General features: G+C 39.3%; 1 protein-coding gene across 2 annotated transcripts in view; it reads left to right on the top strand.

Moving 5' to 3' along the window:
* LCTL (lactase like) overlaps window positions 1-19,150 on the top strand; it is a 499,576-nt gene that overhangs the window by 5,209 nt on the left and 475,217 nt on the right. For both annotated transcript variants that reach the window (XM_044077870.1, XM_044077869.1), the window contains exon 2: window positions 13,454-13,614. In XM_044077870.1, the coding sequence (XP_043933805.1) occupies window positions 13,454-13,614 (161 nt within the window). The remainder of the gene's footprint in view (window positions 1-13,453; window positions 13,615-19,150) is intronic.

The raw sequence follows: 19,150 nt of genomic DNA, 5'->3' as shown, positions 1-19,150 counted from the left end.
TATATACCGAACAAGAGAGGTCCCAGGACTGAGCCTTGTGGGACACCACTTGTAACTGGTTTGGAGTCTGACATGGCTCCAGCAATTCTAACCATGTGGGTTCTGTCCTTGAGCCAGTTTGCAATCCATCTAGTGACATAGGGGTTTATATTTAAGCTGGTGAGCTTATCTATAATGCCCGAGTGGGGTATTGTATCGAAGGCTTTTGCGAGGTCCAGGTAGGCTGTGTGGACCACCTTTCCCTCGTCAATGGCCTTGGTGACTGTTTCAAAGAAATCAACCAGGTTTAAGAGGCAGGATCTGCCCTTAACAAAGCCGAACTGGGTAGGATCCAGTGTCTGTAGGTCCCCAATATCTTTATTTATGAGGTCCATGATGATCCTTTCCATAGCTTTGCAGACCAAGCTAGTCAGGCTTATGGGGCGATAGTTTCCAGGATCCGTTGAAGCACCACCTTTATGGAGAGGGACCACTGTTGCTGTACGCCACTATTTGGGCACATATCCTGTAGTAAGGCTGAGATTGAACAGTAGTTTTATGTTTGGGATTAGCTCTTCTTGGAGTTCATGTAGGACGCAGCCCGGGACACCGTCTGGTCCCATTGATGCTGTGTTTTTTGCTTTAGAGAGGGCGGCTCTTACCTGAGCATCTGAGATGTCAGGGGGGCAGCACTCTGCTGGGATAGATATTTGCCCTTTTGGTGGGGGGGGGGTTTGCGCTGAACCTGTCAGCTAGGATATTGGCAATGTCTGTGGGTTCAGTGTATTTTTTGTCATTTTGGACTAATTCTGAGCATATCTGGGAATTACCACCCAGGTTTTTTGCTAATACTGATCAGTGATGCCTTCCCTTTTTGGAATTTTGCTCTATCATTTAGTAACTTCCTCCTTCTATTGTATAGTTTGTTTATGGCTGGGGTCCACCAGACAGGACGTCTGCCTTTGGAGGATTGGGTCTTGGTTTTATTTGGGATTGCATGATCCATGCATTCCTCAAGGTGTTCATAGAATGCGTTTATAAAGGATTCTGTGGTCTGGGCCATATTTTCCACAGGCCCGGGGGCTTTGAAGGATTCCACCTCAGTTTTGAGGAGTGTGAAATTTGCTTTAGAGAAGTTTTTCACTGTGGTTTTCTGGGCAGGGGGTGGGGTCGCGATGTGAATATCCAGTGAGATTAGTTTATGGTCTGATCTTACCAGTGAGGGATACACTTCTGGTCTGGAGCATACAGTCCCCATGTTGGTGATGATCAGGTCCAGTATGTTTTCCCCTCTTGTGGGAGTGGTAACAAGTTGTTCCATAGCATTTGAGTTTATAAATTCTAGGAACCTTTGGGATAAGGTGTTGGAGCTAGAGTAATGCTCCCAGTCTATGTTTGGGTAGTTGAAGTCACCCAATATAATGGTGTTTGGAGAGACCTTCATATTTTCCAGTGTTCTCAGAAAGGCCGTGTGGGGTTCCTGGGTTTGGGAGGGTGGTCTGTAGCAGGCTATAAACTGGAAGGCAGTTTTACCCACTGTTAGTTGCACATGGATAGTCTCTGATGCTTCGTGCTTTGCCACCAACCTGGAGGTGTGGGTATCTTTGATGAATATCAATACTCCCCCTCCTTTTGTGGTTCAGTCCAAGTTTTGGGGCCGAAAAGCATGGTATGAGGTATAACCTGGTAGTGCTGGGGTGCTCTCGGGAGCCCTGAACCAGGTTTCTGTTACTGCACAGATATCGATGTTCTCCATGCTAAGGAGAGTTTCGAGTGCATGCATCTTGAGGTTTAGACTTCTGGCATTGAGTAGCATTACTCTTAGTTTCTTATCCCTTGTGATACCTATGGAGGTGGGTTTGTCTTTTGAGTCTTGCCTAAAAAAAGGCACTATGGGGGTGGCAAGAGCCTTTGCCAATATCCGAAAGCCCAGGGGTGACAGGTGCAAGCCATCCCTAGTGAAGCATCGTGGCTTGTCGAACATGTCATCCCAGGATGACAGGCATTGGATCCCCTTTGAATGACACCAATACTTAAGCCAATTGTTGAAATTGATCATCTTGTCTTCATATTGTGGCATCATTCTTGGTGAGGGTAAGATGCTACTCAAGGTCAGGGTCATACCGGTCTGGGCTACACCCCACAAATACCCAAAAAACACTTTTTTTGAATATCTCAAACCTTTTCTCGCAGGGTGTAAGTTTTCTCCTTTACCCCACCAACTCCAAGGTCAGACAACAGTGTGTAAAAGTACAACCTCAAAGATCACCTTAAGTGGTTTTCAGTCATTTTTCCACTGAGCAGCATTTAATGTAAATGCATTTGGTAGACTGACAGGTTACCTTTAAATTCTTTCCTTCGGCAGACTTCAGTATCCCCCTACAACTGACATTGCATTCAGTTTTCCTGCTTCCATTCTTCTGAAGAGCAAATCATGCCTACCCTTTTCTAGTCTTAAGGAATCTTGTCTTCCTACTCTGATTTGTAAAGTATTGTTAGTTCTCTCAGTTCTTTGAGAATTCTAGAATCTTATGAGGTTATTTTACTTTGTGCAGCTTCACTTGTAATTGATTTTAGCACCATTTTGTCCATAAAAGGACTGAGGTCATCCACCTTATTTTGGGTACTTCTTATTTTTCTTCATGAATGCTGATGAAAACTGTTACTTTGTAGCCCTGCTGCTCCTTTTCAGACAAAACCACATCCGTTTTGTTTACCTTTAATATTACCTTCCCCTCCTAATCTTTCCTTGTTCTCTTATGTTCTTATCATAAGTTTTAAATCTGTGAGTGAAACAGCTGCCTCTTCAGTTTGACCTTTCACATTTCTTACTCTAATAATATCTTCTGATTGGAATGTCCTTCTTCCTCTTCCTCCTCCTGTATTTCTTGTATTTTCTAACCGTGTTATATTTTCCTGATGGTTGATGCTCCTTCATTTGACATCAGATTTTTATTCCTTATGGTTTCTATATTTCTTTCACTCAAAGGCTTGTTGCTTATGTTGATATTTTTCTATTCTTTGGCTATATGTCATCATGTCTTTTTGCTATAAAATTTCTGAGGTATTCCCCTATTTTGTCAAAATCTTGCCTCACGTTTTGTCCAGTGCTCTCAGATTTGAGTGCCTTGTTTCTACTGATAGGGTGATATTGAATGACACTTTTTGTTGAATAATTGTTCCTCATTGTCTGACCAGGTCAAGATCTGAAATACTCCCTCCCCACCATTTTAGAACACCAAGTTCAAGACTTACACTTCTGTTTTTTTCCACATTTTTGAATACATTGGCATAAAAATGTGAGAGGAAAATGTTAAGAGCACAGAAGAGCAGTGAAAATGGAATGATCTCGATTCAGCCACTACTGTCAAATGTGTATCAAAAAATGAATGCTCATTTAAGCAGCACTCTTGCCAGTATTTAAAAAAAAACATATTATTAATACAAACATTAAATCCTATCTATATTTTTACAACCAAAATAGAATATCTAGCAGATACATCAAAATGTTACTTTCCAAAAATTAATAATCATTCTTTATTAATTTTCTTTAACAGAATATGTGTCAGAATTCTAGATTCTCAGGATGTACACTGACAGCTAAGATACTATTTGCAAAGATCCAAAGACAGAAGGAGGTCTAATCCATTCTGTGTTTCTAACATTACAAGAACAGAAGGACAGGCAGTATTAAAACAAACTACCTCTGGATGACATGCACACTGCATCACCTTCTGCTACTCATCCCAGGGGAAGGAAACTTGCAGGATCAGTAAGAACTCATAGTACTAAGAGTGCAGCCACAGTTATAGTCTTCCCTAAGGAGCCAACACACAAGCTATTTTGGAAATAACTACTTGGGGACATCTGTTGTTCAGATTGTCATAAAGCATTGCAAGCTAGACATTCCATGGCCAGAGAAAAGTTTGCTGGAGGCATAGTGCAAGGTATATTGTAAGCCAGTCACTCTATTCCAGCCACCTCCCTTTTAAAGTCAAGCTTTTGGAATTGTATCAGTAGTTAGGACTACTGTAACAGTGAGCTAAATGAACAGCATAGTACATGTTGTGTAAGAACTTACCATAATAGTAGATGTTCGAGTAAATCACTGCTGTTGTACTATCTGCTTCCCACCAACCATCCACTCTCTCTCTCTCTCTCTCTCTCTTTCTCTCATTACAGGTCATCCTAGGTTGGGATGGAGCACCCTATCATTGATTTATCCATTTCTCCTTATTCCTTTCTGGGCCTTACTTCAGCACATGAAAGTTTCCTTTCTTTTAAGCAACTATTTTTGATAACAAAAACCTTTAGCACAATGTCCTGGGAAAGTGAAAGCAGAAAATATTGTCACCAAATGTAAGGAAAGGAAAAATAGCAACAAATATTTTGGAAATTTTATAAAAATTTGTATAAAACAAAAGAAAAACAAGAAAATGCACAAATGGAAATATTTATAGTAGACTTAACTATGCCAAGGTTAGAGAAGAGATGAAATAAAAATGACATAAGCAATTAACAGAGAAGTCTCCAGGAAAATATGGTATTCCTGTGGAAGTTAGAAAGGGGAAATACATCAAAGATTTGGAATGTTTAACAGTATTTAAAAAAAGTGGGGACACCAGTAGCTTGGGGAAAAGCTGTGATGGCTGTGTTACCCAAAGGGGCAAAGCCCTTCAGACCCAGCTTTATGTACATCCATTTCAATTTTAAACCATGACAATAAAGTGTTTATGCCTATACTAGCTAAGAGAATGACAAAGGTGTTGCCAAAATTGCTAGATATGGATCAATGTGGTTTTGGGGAGGGGAGGCAAAAGTTTAACAACATTAATAAAAACATATGATGATACAGAGGACAGCAGAATGTAAGAAAATACAGTCAATGTTGGTGGGTCTTGATACAGAGGAAGCATTCAGTAGAGTCAGCTGGAATTTTATGAGCAGGGCAATGGAAGAATTCACATTCCTTGATAGAATAATATAGTTAATTACAGAGTTACATTAAGGGTCGGATGCAGAGATAAAATGATAGAGTTAATTACAGGGTTACATTAAGGGTCAGATGTAGTAGGGGTCCCCTCCAACAGACTGAACAGAGGAACCAGGCAGGGATGTTCTAATTTTCATTGTTATTTACTTTATATTTAAGGACCTTGGCAAAAAATAGGGGAATCACAAATTCAAGGATATAACTGGCATACTAATCAAAAAAAGTTAGCTTCATTTGCATAGGATATTCTTTTGTACTTGATAAATCCAGAAAAGTACATTTCAGTGTTGTTGAATATTCTAAAACAGGTTCAAGTCTTTTCGAGATATAAAATTAATAAAGACAAAACAAAAGCTTTAGCAGTAAATTATGTATCCACACATAAATTGGTTGAGCAATACCCATAAATATGGAGACATAAGAATAGTTTATGTTATGACAGTTGAGAATGTGGGAAGAGAAAAGACAAAACATAATACACAAACTGAGAAACTAGAAACTTTTTATAATAGATATAGATAGCAAGATAGAAGCAGTGAAATATTTTAGTCCCTTTAGTTTTATATACAGCTTAGGCAATTTTGCTATCAACTACAGGATAGGTTGTGGACAATAATAAATAAAGGGTTGAAGGAATTCATTTGGGTAAGGAAAATGTCAAAGTTTAAGTGGGATAAGTCATCCTCCCCGTAAAACAAGGTGGTTTAAGATAACCTGCACTGAATGGATACCTTAGAGATGCACAATAAAAGCAGAAGGTTATAAATCAAAATGGAAAGGGGTTATGATAAAATGGGTGACGTTTGAGAAATTTTGGATGCAGATCCTTAAGCAGAATAACAACAACCATACTAAATATTATGTTCATAAAACTGCACAAAGTATTCTAAGAACTGGAACTAAGCCAACATGGGATAGAGAAAGGAGATTTTGCCAATAGGAATGACTGTTAATATGGGTATAGAAAACAGGCAAGACGGGTCTTGAATTTACTGGATAAAAACTGGAAAAGGAGACAAGTTATTGGGAACACATAACTATAGAGGGGAATGTAATAGAGTGGGATGAGGCCAAGCAGAAGTTTGGATTGCAGGTTAGAGACTGCCTTCCCTATCAAGGATTGCTTTCAAAGTATAGGCAAACAGAAAAGGTCATGGGAGTGCTAAATGAAAGATCAGCTGTGACAGAGTTTTAATTGAGTCTAGAACAAAAGCTGCTGTTGTTAAAGGCATAATTAGTAGGGCATAAAAAACTATTGGATGATAACTATAAGAATCAGAGGAAGTTAAAAAATGGAGAGAGAGACTGGAAAGAATTTACAAAGGTATAGTGGGAAGACATCTGTGTGGCTCCTAAGTATGTGACAAAGTCCAGGAGATTTAGGATTTTTTGCTTGAAAGTGTTTGCATCGGTATCTATACCTCAAGCAGATTTCAGAGAATTTTTCCTCAGATTGGTAGCAAATGTTGCAGGTGTGAAGTAAAAGATGAAGGCTTTTTTTCTGTATATTCCTCTTGTTTAACCTGGGCCTTATTGCTTACCTTTCACTGTTCATGGTCTTGCTCTTTGGCCTCTTATTACTTCACGGTATTGTACTTGTAGTCTACATTTCTTATATGAAAAGTGATTGAAGGAACCTTACTCTCAAAAAGTGTTTCTTTCATGGAAATATGCACTTTACTACACAGATTGAAAGATTACCCTAAAATTTCACAATTATTTTAAAAGTATATAAAGCAATGGTCAGCAAATTAGCTGCTGTATTTGTAGGAAAGCATAAAAAAGTCTTGCTATATTGGACATACCAACCAGGAATTAATAACATTTGCTCACAGGATGATTCAAACTGCTTTCAAGTTCACAGAAGGTCTCATTCTCATAACATGTCAGTATAACCACACTTAAGAATACTGATGTGACACCTGGTGGGACAGACAGGGTTTCAACCCAACAGTGTCAATTATGTATGTGAATAACAGTGTCATAAACTGCCACAAAATGTGAAAAAAGGTCCAAGCTGTCACCAGAGGGATGGTTTCTCAAGTCACACCACTGGTACCCAGCAGGTTAAAGAAACAGAAAGAAAATTCACACAAGTCTAACACAGAAAGTTCACAAAATACAACCTGGACACAACAACATAACAGGAATGTGCACTACTGTTCTGTGAATGAAATTTCAACATCCACCCTCAGATTAGACTGCACACAGGCCACCTTTAGAGTTGAGTCTTTGACCTAATACCCTACATCCCTGTTTTAACACTCAGCATTCTCCAGTTCCTCACAGATTTCTTCCTGAATGCCAGAGACCTCCAGTTACCTACTTCTCTTAATTAAGCCAAATATGAAATGATTCACATTAATATTTCCACTGTTACTAGGCCCAAACAATCTAGCTAAATGGAGATGGGGTTTTGCCCAAACAGTCTAGCTAAGTGGAGATGGGAGTTTGTATTGATAGCCCACCTGTCAGACACTAATCAAGCAGTAATGCCCAATAGGTTGTGTGTTATTGTGGAAATAATGCCTGCCCAGAGGTGTTCTGAGGCCCGACGTCACAGACAGAAGCAGAAGAAACACAGGGCATTATTGTGCTTAGAGAATGGGCTGTCTGTAAAATTGTTGTGTTTTACTTGCTTACTTTTTATTTCTATATATTTATATTTTTAATATATTTTTATATAAAATAGTTCTTCACCTAATGTTTCAGACTTGCTGTAGTATATGTTAAAGGTGTTGGAGGAAGCATTTTACATCCAAAATATAACACTTTAAAAAAAATAACCAGGTATTTACTTTATTTTTTGGTCCCTTACTCCTAAGACGTTTGGTTTGTTGGCAGTCACTGCAGATTGAAGTTGCTAAATAATGACATACATTTGAGTTTCAGACTTTTATTTTCTTCAGAAAATGCAAGCTAACAGAAATCCTTTATTTAAGCAAGTTTGTAATTTTATAAGAGCAGTAATTAAAATCCCTTTCTATTTTTGAGCCCTTGTGTCCCCTTTATTTTAGGGTTTATCCAGATTTCTTCAGCTGAAAGGTCCTGAGGTATGACACCTTTACTGTTGCTGCTGCCAGTAGTCCAGCTCACCCACTCTCTGTCTCACACAGGGACACCTCTGCTTCAGAAAATGCATGCTAACACAAACCCCAATATTCAGCTAAAATATGTTCCTATATTGAGCCTTTCTCTCCCCTTTATTTTAGGCTTATCCAGTAATCCTGAGCTAAGAGTCGAGAGCATACCTTTCAACTGTCCAGATTTTTACAGAATATCCAGATTTTTGGCTCATATGGTCTGTCAATTGCTCATAAAAGTTGTAGTGGTCTGTGAAATCACCGAGGATCAGATTCACTAAGTAATGACAGACATTTCAGTTTCATACTTCATATCCTTCAAAAATACATGCTAATGGAAACGCTGTTATTACTTTCTACGTTTATAAGAGCAATATTTAAACTCCATCCCTGTATTTGGTCCTTTGTTTCCCCATTATTTGGGGCTCTGTCCAGATTTCTTGGGCTAAGAGGTTTAGAGGTTTGAGAGGTACACAAACTTCTTATGTGATGCAGCTGCTGCCAGGGATCACCTGATCACTCTCACTCTTTACTTTCTTTCTCTCTCTCTCGCTCTCTCTCTCTCTATCTCACACACACACACACACACACACACACACACACACACACACACACACACACACACACACACTCTCTCTTCTGCTTTCATGTACGCATTCACTCACACAGGAAGACAGCAACACAAACACACTTTTTCCTGTTCATTTATTTTCGATCATCTCTCTCTCTTCCTTTCATACATGCATACACTCTCATATACAGACATAAACATGCACGCACACACACACACACACACACACACACACACACACACACACACACACACACACACACACACACACACACACACAAACACATTTTATTTTACTCTTTTTTGTTTTACACTCGCTAAACAGCAAAAGCACTGCTTAATGAGCATAGAATAATGGCAGCCATTATTTATTTATTTATCCTTTTCAGTCTGAGCTCTACAGCAGCTTGATATGCTGCCCTGAAATGGTGGACTCATTTTTCAGTGGGTATTACCTGTAGATTAACACCCTGATGGAGAATGTTTGTTCTCCAATCAAGGTAAGATATACAGGTCGCCCATTCTCTAAAAAGCAATAATACACTTATAATAAAGACCAGCCATAAGAACTTAAATGTGCATAGAATCATTTTTAAACAATAATGCAACAGTGCAGTTACATGCTAAATATGCAAAGAAGCGAGAAAGTGCACATGGGAAAATTAAAAAAAGTTTAGTTACACTGGATAGAGGACAGTATGTAGAGAAAAACCTGATACACAGATAACTAGACTTCCTACCCATATCTTACTAAGAAATATTGGCTCTAATTAATCTGAGTTAGAAAAATATTAAACACATACATATAGAACTTTTCCACAGATGTGCAACTGATTCTTCCAAGCAAAGACAAAAAAGAGCAAAGACCAGGCTCACGTTCGTATACATTTCAATTCCACGGTTATAATTTGACTTAGTTGTTTTGCTTTACAGCAAAAGTAACCAAAACAGTTCTAGCATTTGTAAAGGCCAAGAGCTTAACTACACCAGCCCAGAAACAATAGACTAAATCAAAAGACAGGATAGCAACATACATGTCTTCACTGTCTGCATTTCATTTTCTGCTTTCTCTTCACAGTTCCAGGCAGCTACTTCTTTGAAGTGGAGTATGACCTGCTAGCACAGGAGATGCAAGCACTCACGAAAACTACACCTAAAGACATTTCATGTCCTTACCTGTCTTTCTGCATTCAAAAAGAAAATAAAAGGTCACAGGGATCCCAGCCATGAGAAACACACATCTCACAGACCAAATGTACTACTAGTAATAATTAAGAAAGAAAAAAGAAAAAAATATGTAACATTTTTAAAACAGATTTCATTAGTCTGTGAACAGCCATGGCATCACAACTTACAGTACGTACAGTAGTTTATTCTGCAGAAAACATCATGCATACTAATTTATTTTGTTATAATTCTGAATTGTTTCTTCCTGCCTCTTAGGATTCTTTGCATGACCATATCTATGAAATAGCATAATACAAATAACATCTGATTGCTTTATATGAATATATCTCAAGAACTGTAGCCTAGTTAATTAAGCTATGAACCTATGAATTATCAATACATATAAATGTTTTTACTGAAGTGTGTCCCTCATTTAACAATAACTATTGTATGTGTGTAGCAATGCAATTCATACACAACAGCAAATTATTCATAATTTCTTTACAGTCTTATTTTGTCAGTGGTGTTTCCATCACTTCCAAGCTCATATATCATTTCAGCTTAAGTTATTGAAATTAGGTATCCTGATAATTATATTTATGACAAATGTGGCTTCCTGCTCTTGCAGTAATGACAGAAACATAATTACCTGTACTTACCTATAGAAGAAGGTACCCTCACTGAACTACAGTTGTGTAAACCATAATACTATGAACATAGGTTGAAAACACAATTCCCTAACATTGGTGAGAATGAAGAAGCTGAATAACAGGACATAGATGGACAACTGTGAATAAAATGTATGTGATAAACAGTACATCTCTATCTTCATGTCAGAAGGTATGGCATATGGCAAGTAATAATTGTGTGTACCTTAGAGGCAGAATGTATGACAAGTAATAACTGCATGTCACCTGTGCACACGATTATCATTACAATGGCCGAGGAAAAGAATAGCTGTATGTTACCAAAAGGTACAATGTATGACAGGTAAGGATTCCAGCTTACCTGCTACATGCACATTTGATCAGCATTAGAATGATCTTGGCAAATAATCCATTACAAGTAATTCATGACAGGTAATGGTATGTTACCTAACAGTATAATATATAACAGGTTATAAATGTATGTCACCTATTACGTGGGCATTTCATCATCTTTACAGTGATCCTGGAAGATAATTCTTAAGTTTAGATGTCATGGTGTTGCAGCCCCTTCAGCCCCACCTCCCACGGAATAATGTGGAGGAAGACTTTGACTTGGGGACTTACATTTCTTGTATATTGTTTTTCATCCAGGTATTATTCAGAGAAACTGTGGATAAAACAGGTCTAATCTCTAATCACAAATCCTTAGATCTGACAGTCAGATATCATAAATGTGATACTGTTTTTAATCTGTAATCACAAATCCTTAATTTTGACCATCAGATATCATAAATGTGACATAAAGAAGTATTTGTAATGAAAACCCCTTTCTCATAGTATAGTATGGTTATCAAAAGCATACATTGCATAAAAGTAAGCAAACAATATGCTTGTTTGTGAAATTAGCCAAAAGGAAAATAAAACTGTATGTTAAAAGTTACTTCACGAGGCTCTGTATGTGTTATATGATGTATTCCTTTACCACTCTCAAAAATAGTTCAGTGCTTATCTTACTCTTAAAGTTGCACTGCATATGAATTGTATTTGAATATTATAAAGCCTATCCATAAGGGAGGGAGACACTTGGAAAACAAAATCCAATTTCTGAAATGTGTTAGAAGAACAGTACTTTCTGTACATGACAAGTATGGGTCTAGCTACTTGTTGGTCAAGTAAGTGATCATAACCAAAAAATTTCAAAAACTGTTTGTGACCTTTTACTGTTAGGTTAATGAGAATAATATGCAAATGTAATTTAAACAGGCTACAAGTGCAAATGTAATTCATGGTTTTCAGTTACAGAGTGCCACTGCTCTCATCAAGGGTCCTCGCTACTAGCAACAAAAGAGTTAGCTACTTTCATATATTGTTGTTTTATTGTTAACAAAGTCAGAAAAAATATATTTCAAAAAAGTGTCAGTGTGGCAATTATAAGTCCAGACCACTTTAGCAATGCAATTATAAGTTAATAATGACTGTGCTTTGTGTTAGTTTCAATAATATAACTCAAGAGAATATCTTTGCTTTTGTTATAATGTGAGGTGATATTATTTAAAAAAAACACAACATGTCAGCTAAAAACTGAGACAGTCCTTAAAAAATCAAAGGTTTTCCTGTGTGATGACACTGTTTGATGGTTTCAGGCCTAGTCACATATGTAGTATACTAGCTTCATATGTCTGAACACAAAATGCCTAGTGCTGACAAGTTGGAAAAAAAGACTGAAAACCCAGGAAAAAGGCAAACCTTGAAAATCACTCTTCTATTAAAATTTCTTTTTGTGGGGGGCCAGCTCACCCTCCCTCCCTTGAATGCACATATACTAACTCCAGGATCACCATACCTCAGAAAAAAGGGAATATCCCAATAAATTACCATCTCAACCTTAGTACAATGTAACTCCATTTTTGACCATTCAGTCTCCATGTTTCGGGAAGGTCCTGATATTTCACATAATTACCATATGGGCTCTGGCAGGCCAGAACATTGAAGCATATTAAGTCTTTCAAAAATGTGTAGATTATGGCAGTTTGCATTATAGGAAACTGATTAGTAGCAGTTATGGGTTAGTGTACAGTTATATTATAGCATCTTTCCAAATCACTTTACACAATATAAAAATATCAAGCAAGGAGCAAACATTTTTCAAATGTATTTGTTATGCCCCTTTTATGTAGGAAATAATTACAAAGGTTAAAAGTTGCTTTTAATTGTCAACCACTTTGAGAAAAACATGAGAAATAGACTTAATAAGTACACAAATATTTGCTTAAACATTAAGCAAGCACTATTTAAAATATTGATAACTTAATCTACACTTCCTATGCCAGTTTCCTTTCTTTCCCATTTATAGCTTTTGATTCTATAACGTTTGTATGGGGTCATCTTTAGGTTTCAAGAAAATGCTAGGCAGTCATATTCACAGAAATTGAATTCATACCCAAGAAATATGTTAATTGCAAGGTGTGGGACTTGGATTTCTGTGTTTTGGTCAAAGATTATTTGCAACTGATTTAGTCATAGCCATTATATTCCAGATGTATCAAAATATGTTGTGTGCATCTTTTTTCATATACTTTCACATAATGGAATATTATAACTTTCTTTATGGCAGAAAATATTACTTTCAATTAGATGGAAGGACATTTAAAAGCAAGTCATCATTTAATTTCTCATACCTTACTTAATATGACTACCCTAGGGATCTCAAAAAGAATGCAACTACACCCAACCAAAAATCTGAGAAAATGGAGTGGTGAAAAATAATATCAGATTTAATGGAGCTTGACTCCTAGGATTTTGTACAGCTTCAGAAACTGATATCCATAATGCTGACCCATTTTCTTTAGAATCACTTTAATGCTCTGTCAAGAAGCAGAAGTAAATACATCAGATTCTTATAACACATTAGTTGTTTCATCTGGTTCTTCATTAACAGACTAAGCAATGTATGTGTGTCATATTAAGTCACAGTACTGTTATTATTTATTAAAGACTTTTTCCATTGTTTCAGGTTTTCTGTGGGGTGTTGGAAATTCAGCTTATCAAACAGAAGGAGCCTGGAACAAGGATGGAAAAGGCTTGAGTATATGGGATGCATTCACCCATAAGAAGGGGAAGGTGTACATGAATGAGACAGGGGACTCCGCATGTGAAAGCTACTACAAAATCAAGGTAAATTTCTGAAAATGTATGCATATATGTTTCATATTACTCCTATTACTATTGAATATCTTAAAATTTGTGTTATTTATTAAAGCTGGTAATCATTTATACATGGCAATGCGCCCCATCAAATGACTGATTCTGCCTTTCTAGAAATTGCAGATTGTATCTGCAAAAATGTTAATAAAGTGGTGCCATTGGATCCCTCTCCTTAGACCCGTCAAAAGCATTTAGCACGGTTAAGCATAGTGCAGTTGTCTAAGTAAACTTACTAAAACAGTAAATGTTCGAATCATCACTGCTGTAGTAGCCTTAACTATATGGGTTATATCCTGCTAAGGATATAACAGCCGGCCAGCTTCCAAAGCTTCAGGGCACCTTCCACTTGCTCAAATGATTACATAGCTCAAGTTGAGCTGACTAAAAGACAAGTTTGGTTGCAAAGCCCTTTACAGCTTTCCTGCCAGCAGAGAGAGGGAGGTTGAACCCTGAAAGGACAATACTAAAAACAACAAAAAATAAATGTTCACACCCTGGCATAAAAAACACACCAAAAATCAAGGGGGATGGAGGGAAGGAATGGTTACTGCAGCAGTGATCATTTAAACATCTGCTGTAATGGTAAGTTTACATATACAAGTGTAGTATGTTCATTGTATTGCTCACTGCTACAGTAGCCGTAGCTATATGGGTAGATTAACTTAAGTTAATACATGTGGTAAGTGGAAGTGGAAGGGTCCAGGAGCCCCTGGTGAATGGTCCTTGCAAAGCCTGATCTTGACCTAGAGAAGGACGAAAGCTTGTAGTGCCTTCTAAAAGTGTGTATAGAAGACCAAGTTGCTACTTGTGGAATTCTTCTACAATCCAACCCTTTCCAAAAAGCCACAGAAGAGGCCAAGGCCCTTGTAGAGTGGACTTTGACCCTGCTTGGAATAGTTTTGTTGCAGTGAGGTTAGCAAAAGGTAATGGCCTGAGGCAACCATTTAGAAATAGCTTGTTTAAGACACAGGTTGTCTCCTCCTTCGGGTTCCTATTGCAAAATTGAAAGTGAAGAACACCGAATACCAGAAGGCCGAAATTGGTAGTCCGAAAGGTGAGAATGTCAAAGCCACGGAAACCCGAAGTCTTTCCCAGGGAAAGAATTTGGTTGGCCATTTCTGCGGCTTTGGCATTTTCAGACTGGGTCAAGGTAAGTGTACAAATGGGTAGTGACGAACTTTAGGGTTAGGGCGAGGGTCAGGTAAGTGTGCAGTAGTGACGGACATTAGGGCGCGAGTCAGGTAAGTGTGCGATAGTGACGGACTTTAGGGTTAGGGCGCGGGTCAGGTAAGTGTGCGATAGTGACGGACTTTAGGGTTAGGGCGAGGGTCAGGTAAGTGTGTGGTAGTGACGGACTTTAGGGTTAGGGCGTGAGTCAGGTAAGTGTGCAATAGTGATGGACTTTAGGGTTAGGGCACGGGTCAGGTAAGTGTGCAATAGTGACGGACCTTAGGGTTAGGGTGCGGGTGAGGTAAGTGTGAGGTAGTGACAGACTTTAGGGTTAGGGCATGGGTCAGGTAAGTGTGCAGTAGTGACAGACTTTAGGGTTAGGACTGGGTTAAGGATAGTGCATAGATAGTGGTGTATGTCAGGTTTAGTGTAGGTTTTGAAGGTGTTTGGTGTGATTGTGTTATGTGTGTGTTTTTCGGAACAGTGAATTTTTTCCCTGGGAAAAAATTCACTGTTTTGAAGTTTCGATGTTATTCGAATTCGATCTTCCAAGTTCGAACTTATGGTGTTCGATATTTTGGAAGTTCGATTTCGTGATATAGACCCCCTCCTTCTTACCTTGACAAGAAATGAACAACTGATATGATGATTTGAAAGATTTAGTTCTGTCATGATCGTGCCAGAGGGGTCTGTGGACATCCAAAATATGACATATCCATACAGGGAGATGGATAGTTTGCCTTAAAGTAAACTCAAATACCACTTTACTCATAAACATAGGTGCCGGAACCATAGGCCAAGGGGGGAGGGGAGGGAATGCCCCACACAAACACACTTTTACAGCTGCAAGACCTGTAAGGACTCATGTGTGTGTCACATGGTATTTAAACTAAAACTGTGCGGAAACAACTACCTGATCAAATCTCCGTTTGTTTATTTAAGTAGCTGGTGTGCTCCGTTTGTTTATGTAAGTAGCTGGTGTGCTCTGTTTGTTTATTTAAGTAGCTGGTGTGCTCCGTTTGTTTATTTAAGTAGCTGGTGTGTGTGTGTGTGTGTGTGTGTGTGTGTGTGTGTGTGTGTGTGTGTGTGTGTGTGTGTGTGTGTGTGTGTGTGTGTGGTAGCTGGTGCGCTCCGTTTGTTTATTTAAATAGCTGTTGTGTGTGATATAGATAAGTTCTAGAAGCCCACATTCTAGCCTTCTTTATAAATTATACTGCATGCCCTCCTACAAATATGATTGTCAGTAAACAGCCTATCTGCAGTGATAAACAACCATATTTATAACACCACCTTACTGAATGCTAAGTGTGTGTGTGTGTGTGTGTGTGTGTGTGTGTGTGTGTGTGTGTGTGTGTGTGTGTGTGTGTGTGTGTGTGTGTGTGTGGTAGCTGATGTGCTCCATTTGTTTATTTAAGTAGCTGTTGTGTGTAGTATAGATAAGTTCTAGAAGCCCACATTCTAGCCTTCTTTATAAATTACTCTGCATGCCCTCCTACAAATATGATTGTCAGTGAACAGCCTGACTATCTGCAGTGATAAATAACCATATTTATAACACCAACTTACTGAATGCTAATTCAAACTCTTGACCCATGTAGCTTTCCTTCTGAGTCAAGAAACATAGCCAAGAGTTGCATTATGTTCAGTAGGTCCCATAATGTAATCAGATAATGTAGTGACCAAAACAATGGCAGTTTCACATGGATGTCCTTCACAACCTACTTAGTCTCTGATGTTCTGAGACAAAGCACCAGTCACAGGGATGATAGTATAACACCCACAAACCATAACTGTTTAATAATAGTACCCTGAGCAAGGCTCTTGCCACCCCCATAGTGCCTTTTTTAGGCAAGGCTCAAAAGACAAACCCACCTCCCTAGAAAACACAGGTGGAAAAAAACTAAGGGTAATGCTGCTCAACACCAGAAGTCTAAACCTCAAGATGCACGCTCTCGAAGCACTCCTCAGTATGGAGAACATCGATGTCTGTGCAGTGACTGAAACCTGGTTCAAGGCTCCTGAGAGCACCCCAGCACTACCAGGGTATACCTCATATCATGCTTTTCGGCCTCAAAACTTGGACCGAACCACAAAAGGAGGGGGAGTATCCATATTCATCAAAGATACCCACATCTCCAGGTTAGTGGCAACGCACGAAGCATTGGAGACCATCCAGGTGCAATTAACCGTAGGCAAAACTGCCCTACAGTTTGTAGCATGCTGCAGACCACCCTCTCAAACTCAGGAACCCCACTCAGCCTTCCTGAAGACATTGGAGAGTATGAATGTCTCTCCAAATACCATCATATTGGGGGACTTCAACTACCCAAACATAGACTGGGAGCATTACTCAAGCCCCAACACCCTAGCCCAAAGGTTCCTAGAATTCATAAACTCAAATGCAGTGGAACAACTAATCACCACTCCCACAAGAGGAGATAATATACTAGACCTGATCATCACAAACATGGGGACACAATGCTCCACACCGGAAGTATACCCCTCATTGGTGAGATCAGACCATAAATTAATCTCACTGGAAATCCACATCCCGCCCCCACCCCCAGCACAAAAGACCACAGTGAAGAATTTCTCAAAAGCTGACTTCACACTTCTTAAGACTGAAGTGGTATCCTTCAAGGCCCCTGGGCCAGTGAAAACCACAGCCCACACCGCTGAATCCTTTATAAACGCTTTCTACGGACACCTTCAAGAATGCATGGATCATGCAATCCCAAATAAAACCAAGACCCATTCCCCCAAAGGCAGGCATCCTATCTGCTGGACCCCAGCCATAAACAAGCTTTACAACAGGAGGAGGAAGCTACTACAAGACAGAGCAAAATCCCCAAAAGGGAAGGCATCTCTGATCAGTACTAGCAAAAAACTATGATCACGCATAAAATCATCCAAGGCCAACTTTGAGAGAAAAATCACAAAAGACACTAAAGACAATCACAAGGCCTTCTTTAGTTATGTTAGAAACCTGGGTGGAAACTCCCAGATATGCTCAGAGATAGTCCAAAATGACAAAAAATACACTGAACCCACAAACATTGCCAACATACTGGCAGACAGGTTCAGTGCAAATTTCTCTCCCCCCTCCCCCCAAAAGGAGAAATATCTATCCCAGCAGAGTGTAGCCTCCCCTGACATCTCAGATGCCCAGGTGAGAGCCGCCCTCTCCAAAGCTAAAAACACAGCATCAATGGGACCAGACGGTATCCTAGGTTGTGTGCTACATGAACTCCAAGAGAAACTAAACCCGCACATAAGGCTGCTGTTTAATCTTAGCCTTACTACAGGATATGTACCCAAAGAATGGCGTACAGCAACAGTGGTCCCACTCCACAAAGGAGGTGCTTCTATGGACCCTGGAAATTACCGCCCCATAAGCTTGACAAGCCTGGTTTGCAAAGCTATGGAGAGGATCATTATGGAACTCTTAAACAAAGACATTGGGGACCTGCAGACACTGGATCCTACCCAGTTCGGCCCTGTCAAGGGCAGATCCTGCCTTTTGAACCTGGTTGACTTTTTTGAGACAGTCACTAAGGCCATTGATGAGGGTAAGGCAGTTCACACAGCCTACCTTGATCTTGCAAAAGCCTTCGACACAATACCCCACTCGGGCATAATAGACAAGCTCACCAGCTTAAACGTAAACCCATATGTCATAAGATGGGTTGCAAACTGGCTCAAGGACAGAACCCACAAGGTCAGAATTTCTGGAGCCATGTCAGACTCTAAGCCAGTCACAAGTGGTGTCCCACAGGGCTCGGTCCTGGGACCCCTCTTGTTCGGCATTTATTTTTCCGAGGTGCAAGCAAACATAGGAGGATTGTGGCTAACAAAGTTCGCAGATGACTGCAAACTGGGCGCCATAATTGATACTCCAGCAGACACAAGCATCCTTCAGAAAGGCCTCATAGAAACGGATAACTGGTGCCAGAGCCATGGCCTTAAAATGAACACCAAAAAATGTATAGTCATACCCTTTGGGAAAAACAAAGTACCCAAAAATTACCACATAGGCGGTAATCCATTATGTACGGAAGAAGTAATCAGGGACCTAAGGACCCAAGTTGACAGTAACCTCTCATTTGACACTCACGTTGCCAAGGAGATTAGGAAGACCTTCTATATTACCCACCTTATCATGAAAGGATTCACATCTAGATCAAGAGAGGTCATTGTGCCCTTGTACTCTTCCCTTATCAGGCCCATAATTGAGTAAAATGCCCCATTTGGGATGTACCTTACCCGACACCTGCAGCAGTTAGGAAGACCCCAAAAGTACCTCACCAAGAGGATCAAGGGTCTCAAACATATGTCA

Source organism: Protopterus annectens, chromosome 7.part0, assembly GCF_019279795.1.
Source record: "Protopterus annectens isolate FY-2018-M chromosome 7.part0, PAN1.0, whole genome shotgun sequence".
NCBI classification, from domain to species: Eukaryota; Metazoa; Chordata; order Ceratodontiformes; family Protopteridae; genus Protopterus; species Protopterus annectens.
The sequence above is the reverse complement of the archived record's forward strand: the minus strand, read 5'-3'. Positions and strand labels throughout refer to the sequence as shown.